At 32.3% G+C, this 19338-nt stretch overlaps 1 protein-coding gene across 3 annotated transcripts in view; it reads left to right on the top strand.

Moving 5' to 3' along the window:
- The first annotated feature begins 355 nt into the window (after window positions 1–355).
- LOC132742395 (chitin synthase chs-1-like) overlaps window positions 356–19338 on the top strand; it is a 67518-nt gene continuing 48535 nt past the window's right edge. For 2 of the 3 annotated variants that reach the window (XM_060730806.1, XM_060730807.1), the window contains exon 1: window positions 356–718. In XM_060730806.1, the coding sequence (XP_060586789.1) occupies window positions 690–718 (29 nt within the window). In that variant the 5' untranslated portion in view covers window positions 356–689. Of the gene's footprint in view, window positions 719–18766; window positions 19101–19338 lie in introns of those variants that run through there. The other variant, XM_060730808.1, reaches the window with a different exon arrangement.

A 19338-nucleotide genomic window follows, 5' to 3' on the forward strand; every position in this document is an offset into this window, starting at 1 on the left:
TCGTTGGTATTTCGAACTTTGATCTTAAATGCGTTGCTAGTAATAAAGTAAGGTGTTCTTTTAAAATTTCGTCTGATATCCGTATTGTGCATGTAATCATTATTTAAACAATAAATTCACCATTATAGTCTTGGATATTTTTTTCTTTGTGAATTCAGGGACCAAGATTTATTTGAAAAATTTAAAAAATCTAAAACTTTAATCTTTCATTAAACAATACCACGATATTCGATCTTTTTGTGGCGAGAGAGAAATAAAAAAACTGCCACTTGATAGATAACGTTTTAAAAATTATAACTAAAGATATCACGCGGGACTCCTCTGATATCAAGGTAGAGATTTTAAGATAAGGTAAAAATGGGTATTATCTCATGAGAACGTTCGTGTTTTAGGAATTTATTGCGCATATTACTAGATATCGGATTCGATTAGAAAAATAAAAATGGAACAAGGGATAATATTATAATCTTCAAAAATACATAATTTAAAATAAAATAACTGATATGCTCGATTTATATTTGTTTTATTCTTGTATCATCTAATGATTTCTTTTCCAATCAAGTGATAATTCGTTCTCTCTTGACAATAAATATTCCATTAGTAAAGGGAAAAAAGGACAATATAGGGAGATGGGCTTTACCTAGCTCTGGAAGACTACAAAGGAACAGACAAGACGCCGTACTTTAAATATGGAGAAACCGTTAGTACCAAACAAACGGTTAGTTATTCCGTTTTTATTTATTTATTATCTTTTTCTCATTTATCCGTGTTTTTCGAACACGTTTTCGACTTTACCATTTATACCGTTCATTCATTCATTTTTTCCTTTCACTGCAGAATTTATATTTTCAATTCATTTTCTCTTTCACTGTAGAATTTCATGTTCAATAAATTCTTCCGTTCACTGTAGAATTTCATATTCAATAAATTCTTCCATTCACTGTAGAATTTCATATTCAATAAATTTTTCTGTTTACTGCAGCATTTTATATTGAACATGAAATTTTCGGTTCACTGCAGAATTTTAAATTCAATCACTGTAGAATTTCGCATTCAATAAAAATCGTTGGTTCACTGCAGAATTTTACAATCAATCAATTCTCTTGTTCACTGTAGAATTTTACATTCAATATCATCTTCCTCTCACTGCAGAATTTCACATTGAATTCAAGAATTGTTCTATTTACTGTATAATTTTACATTCAATAACATCTTCCGTTCACTGTAGAATTTTACATTCTACAAATAGTTCTGTTCACTACATTATTTTACATTTAGTCAATGCACATTCCGTTCACTGTAGAATTTCACCTTTAATTAATCCGTATTTTTTCCCGTTCAATGTTGAATATCAAATTCACTCTATCATTTTTCCGTTCACTAGAATTTAATTTCTTTAAAATAATTTATTGGTCGTTCATAGTAGAACTTTTCTTTCTAAAGCTTTCTGTCTCTGTTCCTACCACTATTTTACATGCATGTATAATGATTGCTTGAAAAAAACCTACATTGCATAAAAATTATATTAGACATATTCTAATTATTCTTTGAGAAATGAGATACTCTTGGAGAAGTGAGATACTCCGGGAGAAGTGAGATACTCCGGGAGAAGTGAGATACTCTGGGAGAAGTGAGATACTCCGGGAAAAGTGAGATACTCCGGGAGAAGTGAGATACTCCAGGAGAAGTGAGATACTTATGGAAAAATGAGATACTCTGGGAGAAGTGAGATACTCCGGGAGAAGCTACATACTCCAAGAGAAGTGAGATACTCCGGAAGAAAGTGAGATACTCCAGGAGAAGTGAGATACTCCAGGAGAAGTGAGATACTTCGGGAGAAGTGAGATACTCCAGGAGAAGTGGGATACTTCAGGAGAAGTGAGATACTCCGGGAAAAGTGAGATACTCCGGGAAGAAATGAGATACTCCAGGAAAAGTGCGATACTTCGGGAGAAGTGAGATACTCCAGGAGAAGTGAGATACTCCGGGAGAAGTGAGATACTATGGGAGAAGCTACATGACTCCGAGAAAAAGTGGAGATACCCGAGAGAAGTGAGATACCCCTGGGAGAAGTAAGATACTCCGGAAAGTGCGATACTCCAGGAGAAATGAAATACTCCGGGAGAAGCTAGATAACTCCGAGAGCAGTGAGATACTCCAGGAGAAGTGAGATACTCCAGCAGAAGGTAGATACTCCGGGAGAAGTGAGATACTATTGGAGAAGTGAGATACTGCAGGAGAAGTGAGATACTCCAGCAAAAGTGAGATTTTCCGGCAAAAGTGAGATACTTTGGGAGAAGTGAGATTCTCTGCAAGAAGTGAGATACGCCGGTAGAAGTGAGATACTCCGGGAGAAGTGAGATACTCCAGGAGAAGTGAGATACTCCGAGAGAAGTTAGATACTCAGGGGGAAGTGAGATACTCCGGGAGAAGTGAGATACTTCAGGAGAATTGAGATTCTCCGGGAGGAGTGAGATACTTCGGGAGAAGTGAGATACTCCGGGAGAAGTGATATACTTCGGGAGAGAAGTGATATACTCCGGAAGAAGTAAGATACTCCGGGAGAAGTGAGATACTCTGGGAGAAGTGAGATACTCCGGGAGAAGTAAGATAGTCTCCGGGAGAAGTGAGATTCTCCTGGAGAAGTGAGATACTCCGAGAGAAGTGAGATACTGTGGGAGAAGTGAGATACTCCGGGAGGAGTGATATTCTGCGGAAGAAGTGAGATACTCCGGAAGAAATGAGATACTCCGGGAGAAGTGAGATACTCCGGGAGAAGTGACATACTCTGGGAGAAATGAGTAACTCTGGGAGAAGTGAGATACTCCAGGAGATGTGAGATACTCCGGGAGAAGTGAGATACTCTGGGAGAAGTGAAATACTCTGGGAAAAGTGAGATACTCCAGGAATTGTGAGATACGCCGGGAAAAGTGAGATACTCCGAGAGAAGTGAGATACTCCAGGAGAAGTGAAATACTCTGGGAAAAGTGAGATACTCCAGGAGAAGTGAGATACTCAGGGAGAAGTGAGATACTCAAGGAGACGTGAGATACTCCGGGAAAAGTGAGATACTCCGGGAGAAGTGAGATACTGCGGAAGAAGTGAGATACTCTGGGAGAAATGAGATACTCCGGGAGAAGTGAGATACTCCGGGAGAAGTGAGATACTCGGGAGAAGTGAGATACTCCGGGAGAAGTGAGATACTCCGGAAGAAGTGAGATACTCCGGGAGAAGTGAGATACTCCGGGAGAAGTGAGATACTCCGGGAGAAGTGAGTATACTCCGGAAGAAGTGAGATACTCTGGGAGAAGTAAGATACTCCGGGAGAAGTGAGATACTCTGGAATAAGTGAGATTCTCCTGGAGAAGTGAGATACTCCAAGAACGATGAAAATAATTGTGTCAGTTTGTGATAAATATTGAAATATAATTAGGAAATAGATATCATTTCTGAGTGCATTGTTGTAGAATAATGCACGGTTTGAGTTCAAATGCGTAGTAATATAATCACGAAGGCCGATAGGCCTGAGTGATTAATTACAAAGCATTTGAACGAAATACTCCGGGAGAAGTGAGATACTCTGGGATATAGTAATGAATCTATTTCCATTCTAACTCGTCAAGAAAAAATATAATTATTTTAATAAAGTTGGACTTTGTCTATGTTTGGTGGTTAAATTTGTTTTCGCCAGAAACGTTCTTTAAAGGCTGTTCCAGTGGGTTGAAAAAAACTGTCGTTAAATCTACCGTGTGTAGAAACATTTTGAGAATAACGAATTTTGAAAATGTTGATAAATCTTTGTTTGTTTATTTTATTTTACTCTATAATCTTTCAAGCGAAATACAAATTATTAAAAGTGAAATAAGAGTAAAACTTAACTCGTTTGCGACATTAAAATAGCGTAGTGCACGTGCTGTTTGGCGCTACATTGTGACGTCACCTAAAAAACACTTTAAACGTCTGTACATCGTTAACGACTGAATTAAAGATATTGGTGTTCGGATTAATTTTCTTAGTTAGACCATTTTCTTTCATTCTTGATAGTTTTCACAGCAAAATTCGACAAAAAATGTTTTTATTTATCATATATTTCAAACAAAATGGCGCCCTCAATGTGAAAATACACAGGGAGGTGATAAGAACGGCGAGTGCATTGTTGTAGAATAATGCACGCTTCAGGCCTTCTTTGTTTATATAGAAAAAAATCCGATAGTGTTAGAATTAGGAAATAGATATCAATTCTGAGTGCATTGTTGTAGAATAGTGCACGGTTTGAGTTCAAATGCGTAGTAATACAATCACGAAGGCCGATAGGCCTGAGTGATTAATTACAAAGCATTAGAACGAAAAACGTGCATTATTATACAATAATGCACGATGAATTAATATCTATTTCCATTCTAACACGTCAAGAAAAAATATAATTATTATTATAAAGTTGGACTTCATGTTTGGTGGTTAGATTTGTTTTCGCCTCAGAGTTTCCAAAAGAAACGTTCTTTAAAGGCCGTTCCAGTGGGTTGAAAAAAACTGTCGTTAAATCTACCGTGTGTAGAAACATTTTGAGAATAACGAATTTTGAAGACGTTGATAAAACTTTGTTTGTTTATTTTATTTCAGTCTATAATTTTCCAAGCGAAATACAAATTATTAAAAGTGAAATATATGTAAAACTTGACTCGTTTGCGACATTAAAATAGCGTACTTGATTTGATTGTTTTGCACGTGCTGTTTGGCGCTACATTGTGACGTCACGTAAACAACACTTTAAACGTATGTACAGAGTTAGTGACTGAATTAAAGATATTGGTGTTCGGATTCATTTTCTTAGTTAGGCCATTTTCTTTCATTCTAGATAGTTTTCACAACAAAATTCGACAAAAAATTGTTTTATTTATCAGATTTTTCAAACAAAATGGCGCCGTCAATGTGAAAATACACAGGGAGATAATAAGAACGGCGAGTGCATAATTGTAGAATAATGCACGCTTCGGACCTTCTTTGTTTATTTAGAAAAAAATCCGATAGTGTTAGAATGCTAATTATGCCCTTTATTAAGACATACTAGTATTGGATTATTTCAACACTAGAACAGAGAGGGCAAAAAATGACAACAACATGCTTTGAATAATTGTCAGACTTTTGCTCTCAGTACTAATTTTTTTAATTAAAAAAGGAAGACTGTCAAGTACTTCAGTCCTTAACGAGCTTGAATAGAAAATGATAGGGCTTGAATACCGGTATATAGAGCTAGAGCAGCCGACACAACCGTGAATACTAGCCTTGATAGTTAAACATTAATGTAAATTATACTTAAACCCCTTAAACTTTAAATGAACTGATTCACTGAAAGCTGTAAACCCCATTGCTAAAAGTTTGCAGGTTAAGGTCTGCCTCCTGCAATAAATGGTTTGGTTTAAACATATCTATTTAAGCTCGATTGCGAAACATGTTCTTGCAACTTATATTAATCACTTTCGAGTCCGCTTCCTGGAACCAACCAGTACTGGTCCATGGTGTCATATGAAGAAACATGGTTGTGACCCGATTAGGGCTCGAACCAATGATCTCTGGGTTGAGAGGCAGACACCTTAACCACTAGGCCACAGCTCCCCTTAAATGCAATAAATGAGTGGTATGAAAATAAATATTTTATGAGTGGCGGTAGGATTAGTTGAAATATGATAATTTTCGTACCACAAGATAAAAAAATAAATCCTGTATTAATTTTATTGATTATAACTTGAATTTTCTGTATATTAAATACATTTTCTCTTTTTTGACATTACAACTAGAGTTTGTATACTGGCAGAATGAAAAGTAGTCCGGCAAGACACCTCTGAAAATACGGAAAATATGTTTCACTGCAGTGAAAAATGAATTTTACTGTAAAAATATGGAAAATGAAAATACGCATTTTATTCAATCAATATTTCTCAATATTTCATTTATAGTTATATAATAAATGTCCCTATTCGGTGAAATATTACTTTTTGTTATTGTGACCGTACACATAACATTCAGTACTGTTCAAACAAACAAAAAAACTAATTTATGATAAGATAAGAAGAAAAAAAACAAAGCAACCAGTGATCAAATACGTGAACTGATACCAACTTCGAAGGGGTTAAGATCTGGCATGATTTATCGTCCGTGTATAAGAAAAAAGACTAATACATTTAAGTAATCTACGGTGTCATAGAAGGGGACATGAACTTTTATACTTTTTTCAGCAATTTGCCCTACTTTTTTTATCTCGTTCCCACGCCGAGCTCACTCGTTCCGACAAGTTAGGGAGACGTTTTCTTTTCGTTACTTGTTATTCTTATTTAATGGATACAATACTGAATTCAATTGAACGAGTACAATTCTGTCAAACCTATATCGGACCAGTCTGATATTGGTTTTGTAGCTATGTATGAGTTCATAAGAATCAGTATTGTTCTCAACAAAGTATAACGATCTCTTTATTTCAAATAACCATTTTATAAAAGAACTTCGTTACCTTAAGTACAATAAGGATTTGATATGGATTTTTGGGCTTTCAAAAATGAAAATGAGGCTAGATGTAGAGTGATAAGCATCTGATATAGATTTTTGAAAATGAAAACGAGGCTATATTGGGTATTATAATTATGCATTTGGACAGTTTGGACTCTAGAAGTGAAAACGAGGCTAAATTGTTAAGACTGGATCCAATTATATTTTCTATCCGAATTTCACGTGGTTCAAATGCTTAAAGTTTATTGGCTACATTTTGTACGGTGTTAAATAAAAGATTATAGATACTGGAATATATAACCTGTAACATGAAAGGTTCCATGATAACCGCCGTATGAATACATCTGCGGATGTTTCTAAATTCAAAATTTCACCATTTGCGTGTTAAATGTTGAATTCTGCTTAAGCCGGTGCTAGGGGGCGTTGACGGTAACTTGCACTTTCCAGTACCGTCCATGAACAGGCTCAATCAAACCGAGCCTGCAATATTTTCAATTTTGTTGTTTTGGACTTTCTTTAGGGATTCCCTTTTTCTCTATTTTATAATAAAACAACTGAACAACCTAAAGTGCGTTCAGTTGACCAAGTCGAATGCAATTTTATGTTGTTTTATTTACGTTCATTCATAACGAAATAGATTGTATATATGTTGTTATACATCAGCAGCCGAACATATAGAAAGAATGTGAACCTTGTTCTTTGGCGATATACCGGTATTTAGTTTGTCCAATATAACATATTTTATTATCTTTACTATCTAATTATAAACATTGTTTGTCAATCGAGACACATATATTTATCTCCTACACAAAGATAGACACTTGAATGTATCCATGAAGCAAAAACAAACATTGCCTGTTATCTAGACAAGGAGTGTCGTAGCGGGGTAATCGAAGTCCTAAAAAATGAAACAGGAAGTACACAAGACCATAAAAAAGATCAAGCTTTATGGCCTCTGCCGAAAATAGAAATTTTATCTATTTTTATTACAGAGAGTGGTTCTATGTTTAAAATAAATGACATATGTTAAATATAAATAGCAACTATAATAATTCATTATAAATGAAATATGAAAGACAGCTGAACTTCTTTAAAAATGGTTTAGTCCTAAAGTTCTAAATATGCTTACAAAGTCATAAATATGCTCCTAAATATGTTTTTAAAGTCATAAATATGCTCCTAAATATGTTTTAAAGGTCGTAAATATGCTCCTAGATATGTTTTTAAAGTCGTAAATGTGCTCCTAAATATGCTTTTAAAGTCGTAAATATGCTCCTAGATATGTTTTTAAGGTCGTCAATATGCTCCTAGATATGTTTTTAAAGTCGTAAATATGCTCCTAAATATGTTTTTGAATTCGTAAATATGCTCCTAAATATGTTTTTAAAGTCGTAAATATGCTCATAAATATGCTTTTAAAAGTCATAAATATGCTCCTAGATATGTTTTTAAAGTCGTAAATATGCTCCTTAATATGTTTTTAAAGTCGTAAATATGCTCCTAGATATGTTTTTAAAGTCGTTAATATGAACGTCCTAAATATATTTTTTAAAGTCGTAAATATACTCCTAAATAGGTTTTTAAAGTCGTAAATATGAACGTCCTAAATATGTTTTTAAAGTCGTAAATATGCTCCCAGATATGTTTTTAAAGTCGTAAATATGCTCCTAGATATGTTTTAAAGTCGTAGATATGAACGTCCTAAATATGTTTTTAAAGTCGTAAATATGCTCCTAGATATGTTTTTAAAGTCATAAATATGCTCCTAAATATGCTTTTAAAGTGATAAATATGCTTCTTAATATGCTTTACAAGTCATAAATATGCTCCTAAATATTCTTTTAAAGTCCTAAATCTGCTTTCTTTGTTTTGGCAAACCAGTACAGAGAGGTTTACCAATGCCTATGAACAACAGTGTGGTATTGTATTATTATTATATATTTTTTAAATTGTTTGTCATTTTCCTTTGTGATCTGAGAGCCAGGTGGTTAATTTTCAAACTATCAGACACAGAAGGAAGTTTACGTAATCAAACAGATTTCTTTTTTACAAGGAAGTCACGTAAGCGGTTCACTGCTGGAGAATACAAATAAACTAATAGTTTGATGATAGTTTTATAGTTTTATAAAGGAGATAAACTGAGGTTCACAAACGTAAAAATCAAATTTTAAAGTAGATCTACTGGGGCACTTAAAATGGGAAAAAGAATGTTATTGATTCGAAAGCAATAAAAAACTAAAATGGTGAAAAAGCAGACTTTGTTTTGATTATACATGTACATGTTCCTCTGTTCATACCAAATAATTAATAAGGAATATCTTTGAAGCCTTCTAGCACTGGCTTAAAAGTATTTAGACTTCAATCAATAATTCCGACAGACCGTAAAAGTTCGTCTGGCGCCCCGAAGATTGAAAGTGCCACAAAGTAGTCACAGTGTCGTAATTTCGTGTTTATGTCTGGTGTCCCGCGAAGCGAAAGTACGACAAAGTCGTCATTTTGTCGTATTTCCATGTTTTGTTCTGGCGCTTCGCACAGCGAAAGGCAAATACTCGAAAATACTTATTTTGTCGTATTTTTATGTGTAGTTTTGGTGTCCCGCGGAGCAAAAGGCGGACAAACGAAAATACGACTTAGCTTTTCTTTGCGAAAATACGGCATGGCATAAATCAGCCACCATAGTCGGAAGAGTAGAAAGATTGCTTAATTAAGAGATACATACATTAATAGGATAGATGAAATAATATTTTCGTCAGATATCGTCTATGTGTATTTGACCCAATGAGCATTAGACGCATACGTTTGTGTCAAATACGTTTAAAGATTCTAGTGATATGGTATCTATTTTGTCCCAAATGTCATTTATTTTCATATAAATTGCATAATATAATTTTTGTCAATGTTAATTGCCCTCAAGCTAGTACTGTCTACCAATACGTTAAAGAGACGTTTTAAGTTCACAGCTGTTAAACTTAATTATGTGTTAAATATGCAATTTTATAGCCTATTTGTTTGTTATAAATGAAACTATATATAAAACCCTTTAAGAACAAGATTAGTGTGAAACTTTTGTTATTGCAGTTTGTTGTTCTGTCGGGCAATTCGCCTGTAAGAAGAAAGGCAGATTGACAATGTCACATTTTGAATACCCCTTTTGAACATTACTCACTTATCACACCATGAACATTACTCACTTATTAATTCATTAACATTATTCACTTATAACTCTATTTACGTTACGCACTTATCATCAGTCCAGAAAACTGAAAATTTCTTTTTATATATTCAGGATTTATTTTAAAAACATCTGATATGAAAATAATCATATATCAATCGTAGCTACAGACACTCGTAAAATGTTAATTTTCATACCACTCGAAAAAAATGCATGTATATATAGTGAATATATATTTAATTACAACTGTAATTATTATCACTTACAAAAAATCGGTTACTTAAAATCGTACTAGTAAGCTTTTTCAGCATAAAAAATTAGTAAAAATATCATATATTGGAAATAAAAAAATCTTTTTAACTATCATAATTTACAAAAGATGAAAGAAACAACAACAGAAAACAACAACATTTGGAATGAAGGAACTTTTGGTCACATTTGAACTTGAAATACATTTAGTCTTATATCAAGTATGAATCATAACAATATTCAATTATAAATATGGATGACGTGCTCTTCTTCATGTTTATGCCCAAGTCTTGACTTGACATCCTGTATATTGAAATAAGTTCATTAAAAGTTTATTGAATTTCAATATCGTAAAAAAAACTCTTAAAAAAAATAAATAGATAAAAAGAAATAGCAACAGCTGCCAACAGTGCGGGCTGGCCTTATTTTATACTGATAACAAAATCTAACCAATTCTGTCCAAGCAGGTTAACGGTTAAGATCTAAAATATTCTAAATCATCGTGATAAAATACTGCAGTCTTTAAAAGATATACTATGCTAATCCTTGAGCAAAATATTTAAACCACAGAAATGTATTGAAATCTATGAATTTTTTATTGACTAGGTTTAAATTGAATGAAATAATGAATAAACTATGTATGGGAAGCTGTGTTTCTTATTGCAGGCCAAGCAAAATTGATTTTTTTCTTTAAAAAAAACTGCCAGTTTCCAATGACACTACTGTATATATTCATATTGTGACCACCTATAGTGTGTAGAATTTTAAAAATAACATATCTACTAGTGTGAAGTCACAACATGTTTATTTTATATTTACAAAGTGACTGTGTAGCAATATTTCTTATCTTAAATTTACATATCCTGCAACACAATTTTTTCATGGTTTTATTTCATAAATATGATGATCAAATTAAGATTTGTCAATATTGTAAGTTCCAATAAGCATAAATTGTAAAGATATTACCCAATTTAACATTTCATATAAATTTATTTTCTATTCATTCTAAGTCAAATTTTCCAATAAGAAATGAATGCATGTAATTTATTGATTAAATATAATGTGCACAAATATTTGCAGTACACATTTTACATATTCTTCGATGTTTGAAAATTGTTTTATTTGCATAATTATATACATATATATCTTTTTGCAAGTGTGGTATACACACAGTAACAATATCAATCACAAAACATACAGGATCTTTAAGCATTGTATATCTTTAAGTGTATAACAATACGACCCTAGGTGTGCATGAGGGGTTGATATTTAAGTATATCTTCAGTTTCACCATTTTAACCAAATCAAATTATTTTTTTCCTGTTGTTGATTTTTTAATTTTTTTTAATTGAATATTTTTATAAATCTACATTTCGGATATTGACAGCCTAACCAAGTAGTCTTATATTCCAAAAGGCGTTATACGTAGATAATACGCAGTTTATTATTCTTTTTTACTTTTTATCATATAGCAAAAATATAATAAATTTGGATAAGATATCTAAAGTATAACAGTCAAAGCAATACCCATTTAGGCAAACTAAACTGATTGATTACTATGGTTTATTTCTTTCCCGAACGAATAATTGGCCATTCCTTTAGCTTTTATCCCATTGTATATTAATGCGCACAAATGTTATTGCAGAATTTCGTATTTTGTAATATTTAGTTTTTCAAAATGAAGTGTATGTTCTGTTCTGATAAGTGTAAAGAGCAAATCACGGAGAGCACGTATATTTTCGAAAGAATTCGCGATCGGTGCACCACAGCTTATCCGTATCATGACGGAAAATACCGATAAATTAAAGGTGAAGTTCTGGTAAAAAGAATCACGTTCCATTGGCGTGATCAGAATGTAAAATCAGATAACAATTACACCAAAAAACATTAAAATAATCCGATTATGTCCATAAGGGGAAGTTATATCTTCAGCTGAAAATATCAATCACTAGGGAAAGTTCGATGGTTTTTGAGTATTTCCATTATTCAATTGAAAAATGTTTTAATTAAAAAGATAAATTATTCTACATTAACTTCTCGGTATAAAATATAGCAACGCAACTGTATATATTTTTATAATGTTTTTTTTTCTTGTATTTTTGTGAGAATTCTAGACATTTCTAGTTGCAAAGGAAATTTAATATGTTGTTCTACGTAGAACGCTGTTTTCTTTTTCGTTTTTTTTTTTTAGATTTTAATGTAATCTGGAAGCTATATGATTGTTGGGTTTATGCTTTTTAAGTGTCGTCTGCTAACTTAATAGTTTGCAAGTTTGCATGACGTCCTTTTATCATGTTAAACATGAGAGTGCAATAAGCCTATTATCTAAATTCTTCAAAATAACTGGAGTTATTTGCGATTAAGCATTTAACTTAAATAATTTCAAATATATAAAGGAGATTTGTTTATAATATTGAATTTAAAAAAAAAGAAAAAAAAAAAAAGAAAAGTAAGTTTGAACAGAACGTTTCTTTATTGATTCTTTGTAACCTAGTTCTGGCTTCTAAAACTTTACATGCCGCTTTTTTACATTTTTGGCTTGCAGCCACGGCTGCAAGCCATTTGTTTTGAATAACTTGTTCCGGTAAGGTGGTCCAATTGTTAGTGCATGATTGAACGGGAAAACAGCTGCAATCGTGCCAATCGCAACTTTTCGGCCTTTTCCGTCACTCTTCGGATTAATGATAATAGCCGATGTAGTTCCGATTGCAATCGTGACAATTCGGGCGATTCCGTCATACTGCGGAATCAGACGAAGTAATATTACGGAAATCTAAGCTATTTTAGTTACTTCGGTAATCCCAGTTTGTTGATATAAATAGGATTTCTATTTTTACTTGATTTATCGGTTTAAACCATAATAAATTATAAACGAAATTGTTCCGTTTCAATTGGTTTTCAAGACGCAAAAGTTAGTTTCTTTTATAATTGTTTTTTGTCTGTATTAGTTTTATACAATAGAGAATGGTGACTGTAGTAGTATTCCGTCTTCAAAGGGTGGTCCTGCTTACCAAATCACGCATGATCGAGTTATATTTAGATCTACTGAACGAGGTAATCATAAAATAACCCATGCGTATCACGTGCTGATCTACAGATAGCGCATCGTATTTGTGATCGTGTAACATAGTTGATACATGCTTATTAATTGGTACCACGTAACGAAGTATTTTAGTGCATTTACTTGTCTATAAAGCAAACGAATGATTTCTCTGCGAAAAAGGGGAAATGAAATGTGCACACTTGTTTCCCTTCAGTATGAAGATCTCCACGTTAGTATTTTTACGATTGATCATTTTCTTTATTAGTTTTATACAATAGAGAATAGATTTCAAATCGTTTTGACAAAAAATATTCGTTTTTCCAAAAAAAAAAACAAAACTAAATAAACCCTTTATGATATACAAATACCGTAATTCAAAAAAAATGTGATAATAAATTGAAACCAAAAAAAAAAAACAAACAATTTTAAAGGGTTGGGATGAAGACACAACTGTGCAAGCCTTTCCTTTTAAAAGGAAACTTTATTTTTCTTTCGTCTGTTTGGCATATGAGAAGTTTAGGATCAGACCCGTCATGAAACTTTACCTGAATAACACACATCCGTTTAACCTCGTTTTAATTGTCGAATTCTCTTTTCACAATTGATAAATGCGCATTATTCGAGAAAAGATTTATTTTAACATAATTCTTTACCATTTAAAGTATCAAATTAGATGTACTGTCATTAAAATTGCCTATTTCACAGCAATACATCAATTAAAACGATGTCGGCCATGACACTTAGGAAATTACACGAGAACCCGTATGTCGTAATTCGCGCGAACCGCTTAGAGTACAAACATTATATTGGAACGTCATTACATTTTTTTGTCTCTTTATTTGACTTCATAAAAGTCAGAAAGTCGCCATTATTGATTTTTGAAAAAAAAGAGTCAAAAGCTCGATGTATTATTTTCTTAACAGTTCGTGCAGATGAACCCGTAAAGGTCAATCTCGTAATCACGTGACCAAACATTTCAGCAATATGGCGGCGAAGTGCTGAAGTTTTTCACCTATTGGAAATTACTAGGTAGTTTTTGACCGAAATAAGTTTTTTATATGTTGATACTTGACTTATTAATAAATTATGTATAGGTTTATTAGCATATGCTTCACGTTAAGCAACTGAGTGCTTCATGAATGAATACGAGCGTGCCAGGTTGCTGGCACGATTATTGGTGGTCTTTCCTTACGGCGTTGTCTTCTGCGTATCCGTCCTGTCACCGTATAAAAACGGGTACGCTGTAGATCTTAAAGAAACTCAACTGAAGTCTTAAAACTAAATAAATAAATATGATTTTTTTTTACATTATAAAAACCTTACATAGAACACATGGCAGCTCGTAAAACAGAAAGATATGCAAACGAATATTAAGAAATGTACTTTGTAAAACTTCGTATTTTTGTGATATTTTTAGCCACATTTTATATAATTTTTCGGTCATTTTTCACCAATCGCAACTACTCGGCCCTTTCCGTCAGTCTTCGGATAAGGACCTCGAACACAATAGTATAAATACACAGAACGGATGCGGTATTTCAGTCTAACCTACGCTAAGAAAATAAATATGTAAACAAATAGTAATTTAATGCTGGGATTTGTTGACAAGTTTATTTCCAATATATGTAGTAAAAGTCCACCTAAAATAAGTGAATTCATAGGTGCAAAAGCAAACAATACATTATTTATTATTATGGCTGTAGAAACCGAAAGTACAAAAAACCAACCTGTTGACATTTAGTCGGATTTGTTTAAAATTGAACATCAGTGGGCATATTTAAATTACAAATTGTTGTAAGACATATTTTCATGCACAATACTACCGGAACAGACAGTAGATGTCAAATATATACATTCGTTTTTTCATTATCACTGTTTCTGTTTACATCTGAAACTACTTTCAATCCGTATTGTTTCCGAGGTTATTAAAGATAATAGCCGAGGCAGTTCCGAATGATTTTTCACAAGTAGAGTAATCATGCTGAACAAACTGATTATGCGAATGATCTGAAATTTGCTCACATGTTGTTTGTGTAGACTTTCATCAAATGAAAAATTCATATCGAAAAAGTATTAAAAGTCCAGTTATATTTATAATTATGATAATAATAATAATAATAATAATAATAATAATAATAATAATAATAATAATAATAATAATAATAATAATAATAATAATAATAATAATAATAATAATAATAATAATAAAAATAATAATAATAAAAGCAAACAAAAAAACCCAAAACAAAACAAAAAAACTCAGCGATGTCCTCAAAGCTTTTGTCACGGAGCTTATAATAATTAAAATAAATGTTTAAACTAACAAATCAATCGATGCAAAATAAAATGAAATTAAAAAAAAAAATAATGATAAAAAAAAACGTTGGTCATGTGATATTTATGATAATGTCATCATTTATCATTGTTCAAACACAGTGAAAAATTTAATGACGAAGCTAAAAAATTCTCGCGCATTTTATAATTCAACGCGACCGAAATATTGAATTCTTTTATCAATGAATTGTGATTGGCTCTGAATAAATCATTTAAATGTTATTTAAGTGATTATGTCACCTACGGAGCTTTTATGATTATCAGCGGTGTTAAGTGCCTATTTTTTTTAATGAACAAGTACTTCCCGGGTAAAATGTAATTGCGGCATTGAATGTTACATTGGTGTTCAAGACGTAATAACTGTCAAAAATGGCATGGAGAACTAGATTTATAATCAAGAAGTATTCCCTGGTTTTATTAATAGTAGACGGCGCGTAGTAATATATTGGTTATGAAAAAAGAAGTCCGAGATTTGAATAATGACGGACAGTACAAAAATTGCCAGCAAAAGACTTGTTGTTCCGGACAAAAACTGTGCCTTGCAGAAAATAATTTTCATACTTTCTTTTTCAAGTTGGAAAATGGAAATTAAATATTTTGTTCTAGGTTGAACGCTGTTTTATCCACTCTCTGTTTTAGATATTTAATAAGCATTTTCAATTTTGTATATTCGGGGTATTTTGATGTTCCTTAACCCTTTCCCCCATGAGCATATCGTGAAAAATGGCCATTTTAACTGAAAAGCCTCCTCTTACAAGTTCAAACTGCTATGAAACTATAAAAAATGCTTCAATACTAATCAAACTTGGCACAAATGTTGACTGGACCATTGCCTTTGTAACGACATGCTCAGTCTTAAATTTCCTGTTACCATGGCAACGAGGGGACATCTCAAAATTGCCAAAAATCACTATTTTGCCTCGATTTTTTCCATCAAAATTTATTTCAAAGTGCTACAACTTCTCAATGGATTGAGATAGAGTCAAAGGCTTTTCAGCGGCGTTGGTTACACGTTACTTTATGATCAACCTGGGGTCATTTTAAGCCTCTCACAAGTCCAAAATTTTCTTGGCGATGAGGGGGACTCCGCCCCCTTCAAACCCCCCAAACAGAAGGGGGCACATCCCCCTTCTGGCAACCCCCTGATGTATTATTTGGATGGGGGACGGCGCCGAAAAAATGGTCACTTATTTTAACAACATTTCTCAAACGAAAAACAGTGTTTGGGGTCTAAATAGGACATTTTTTCACTGTTTGAGGCCTCAAAAGGGGGGGGGGGCAAAAAGCCGTCGAAACACGCTTATATAAGGGAAAAGGTTAATAATCAAATAGAACAGCAACAACAATATCAACAACAAAAATAGAAATAAAGACTATATTTCGATTTGTTTTAAATGCCTCAACGGAAATCGTCGTGATCGATCGTTGTTTTAGTTTAAAAATTCAAAGAAATATTGTTTATACGTCATAACCGGAAAGTGTAAACCACAATTTTTTATCACAACACATGGAAACGGTGTGCAAAATTTAGACACTCCAAGCACAATATTTATCAGGCCAATGCACTGGTGTCTTTAAACGTATGTTTGACTGTATCAGAAACTCACTGCAGTCTGCGCAGTAAAATAATAAGTGACACTTAAACTATGACAGATGTTTATCGGTCTTTCTTATGAGTATTATATTAAAGGCCCATTATGCCCCAGAAATGATTTTATTTTTATTTCATAAAGGCTTTTCAATTCTTGGAGTCTGTAATAGTGTCAAAAAAGTTATTTAGTGACCAATTACCTTAACAGACTTGCTGCTCTTGCATGTTGGTAATAAGTACGGTTAAAGAAGTTAAGTTTTTTTTTGTATGGAAGTCTAAATACTACTTTGTTTACATTTTGCTACTTAAATCATAAATAATTTTACATTCGGTATTACTTTTTTTAGGTGATAAGGAATTAACATGCCCTAGACCCATTATTTAAACGTTATAAACAAATGTCAGGCCCTTTTTAAGACAGAACGTTGTTTTTTCGTTCCTGAGGCATAATGCACCTTTAAGAGATACTTAAAGATAAATTTGGAAATTCTTCAAAACGAATTCCAGACGGTGCGACGCAAGAACTAGGAAGTCGTGAGAATGTTATCCACTCTTTCACAGTCTTATCAATATAAATGATCAATTTGAAACTGCCAACAAAACAAATACTGTTAAGATCTTTATTTAGATCACTTAACAGATCCTTCGATTTTAGAAAACATAGGAACATAGATAAGAGAAACATTCAATTTTTCAAAACGAATTCCAGACGGTGCGACGTAAGAACTAGGAAGTCGTGAGAATGTTATGCACTTTTTTACAATCTTATCAATATAAATGATCAATTTGAAACTGCCAACAAAACAAATACAGTTAAAATCTCTATTTAGATCACTTGACAGATCATTCGATTTTAGAAAACATATGAACATAGATAAGAGAAATATTCAATCTGTTATATAGATCTAATACAAGAAAAAAAAATGAAAAAAAAAAAAAAAAAAAAAAAAACTCAATCAAACACACACTTTTGACAGCGTAGGAGTAGCAATACTTCTTTTCTGTGAGCAAGACACTTTTCACTCATTGCTTATATAGTATTGAATGGTTCCAGGAACGGATTCAGAAGTGTGTTTCATGAAGCTTATAGCTTCCAAAACAATATATAAATAAATAAATAAATAAATGTAAATAAATGAATAAATAAATAAATAAATAAATAAATTTGAATATTAAACTAAGCGCTCTCAAAGAAAAGTCCAGGTTGCATATTACAAGCGACTGCTTTAAGGTGTTCCCTATAGTTTCTTCATTTTTTAAACATAGAAAAAGAAGAAAACTCTAACCTAGGTGAGCAGAACATTTTTCTTAAACTTTGCAAGATTATCGGAGGGAATCTTAAAGGAAACACAATTATGAAAACAACTTTTTGAGTAATCTGCCACTGAACGTGAATTTCTTTTCTTATTTTATGTCAATTTTCAAGAGTAGATAAATCAAAACTGTAGCAAGCAGCAAATGTATACAATATGTCCGAAAAGGACATCGTATTATTCAAAGAGTAAATGGCTTATCAACTGAAATAAAACGAAGAAATCAATGAAAAGACACGCCAAGCTTTTTTTTTTTAGTTTTAGTGTGTTAGTGGTTTTGTGTGTGTTTTTTTTAATTTCATCATTTTTACGATCATTTTTATACATGCTTGTGCAGTGAGTGTTTTTTGTTTTGTTCATAAACGTTGCAATAAATCTGCATATTGAAATGATATTTACTATCTAAAAAAGGACTTGAAATGCAAGTGTGCGCTGATAACAGGTACAAAGTTATCAATCTAAAAACAAACAACTTTACGATAGTGTCTGCGCACAAAAAACTAAGTTAGGCTTATCTATGAAATGAAATAATATTACGCTTTTTTCTAACATAGAAACCATGTTTAATCTATAGTTTGAAGTGGCGACAAGTTGTTCTGACATTCTAATTATTAGGTTACTCGGATATTTTGTTTTATTCTATCTTAAGATTAAAGGAAGAGAAGAAAAAAGGCCAAACAAAAGTAAATTAAAATATTATCTTTAAGATGGTTTGTCAGTTGTTTTTTTAAATGGTGTAAGAAACTGAAAGTTTAGACAAGGACAACTTGGACGGGGTAATTGTGTATAAAGTTGCATGGAAATTTCGCTCAAACAACTGAGCAAAATGTGAAAAAATGACAATGCATGTATATAATGCTGATTTGATTAATGTCAAGAAAAAATAGGTGCTTTCTGGTAAGTTGCGAATACATTTTTATTCTGGAACAAAATTTATTCTACAAATAGATATTTCTAGAACAAATGATATTGTATAACAATTAACTATATTAAGATAATAAATATAAAACTTATTGTACATACTCTCGACTAATTGACTTTAACAATGTAATTCTAGAACAAAAATTATTCTTGAACATTTCACTTTATAACACATATCTTTCTAGAATAAAGTAGGTATTAGGCAATTCCAGGT

Source organism: Ruditapes philippinarum, unplaced genomic scaffold (assembly GCF_026571515.1).
Source record: "Ruditapes philippinarum isolate M1 unplaced genomic scaffold, ASM2657151v2 ctg1533_1_1_1_1, whole genome shotgun sequence".
In the NCBI taxonomy this organism is placed as follows: domain Eukaryota; kingdom Metazoa; phylum Mollusca; class Bivalvia; order Venerida; family Veneridae; genus Ruditapes; species Ruditapes philippinarum.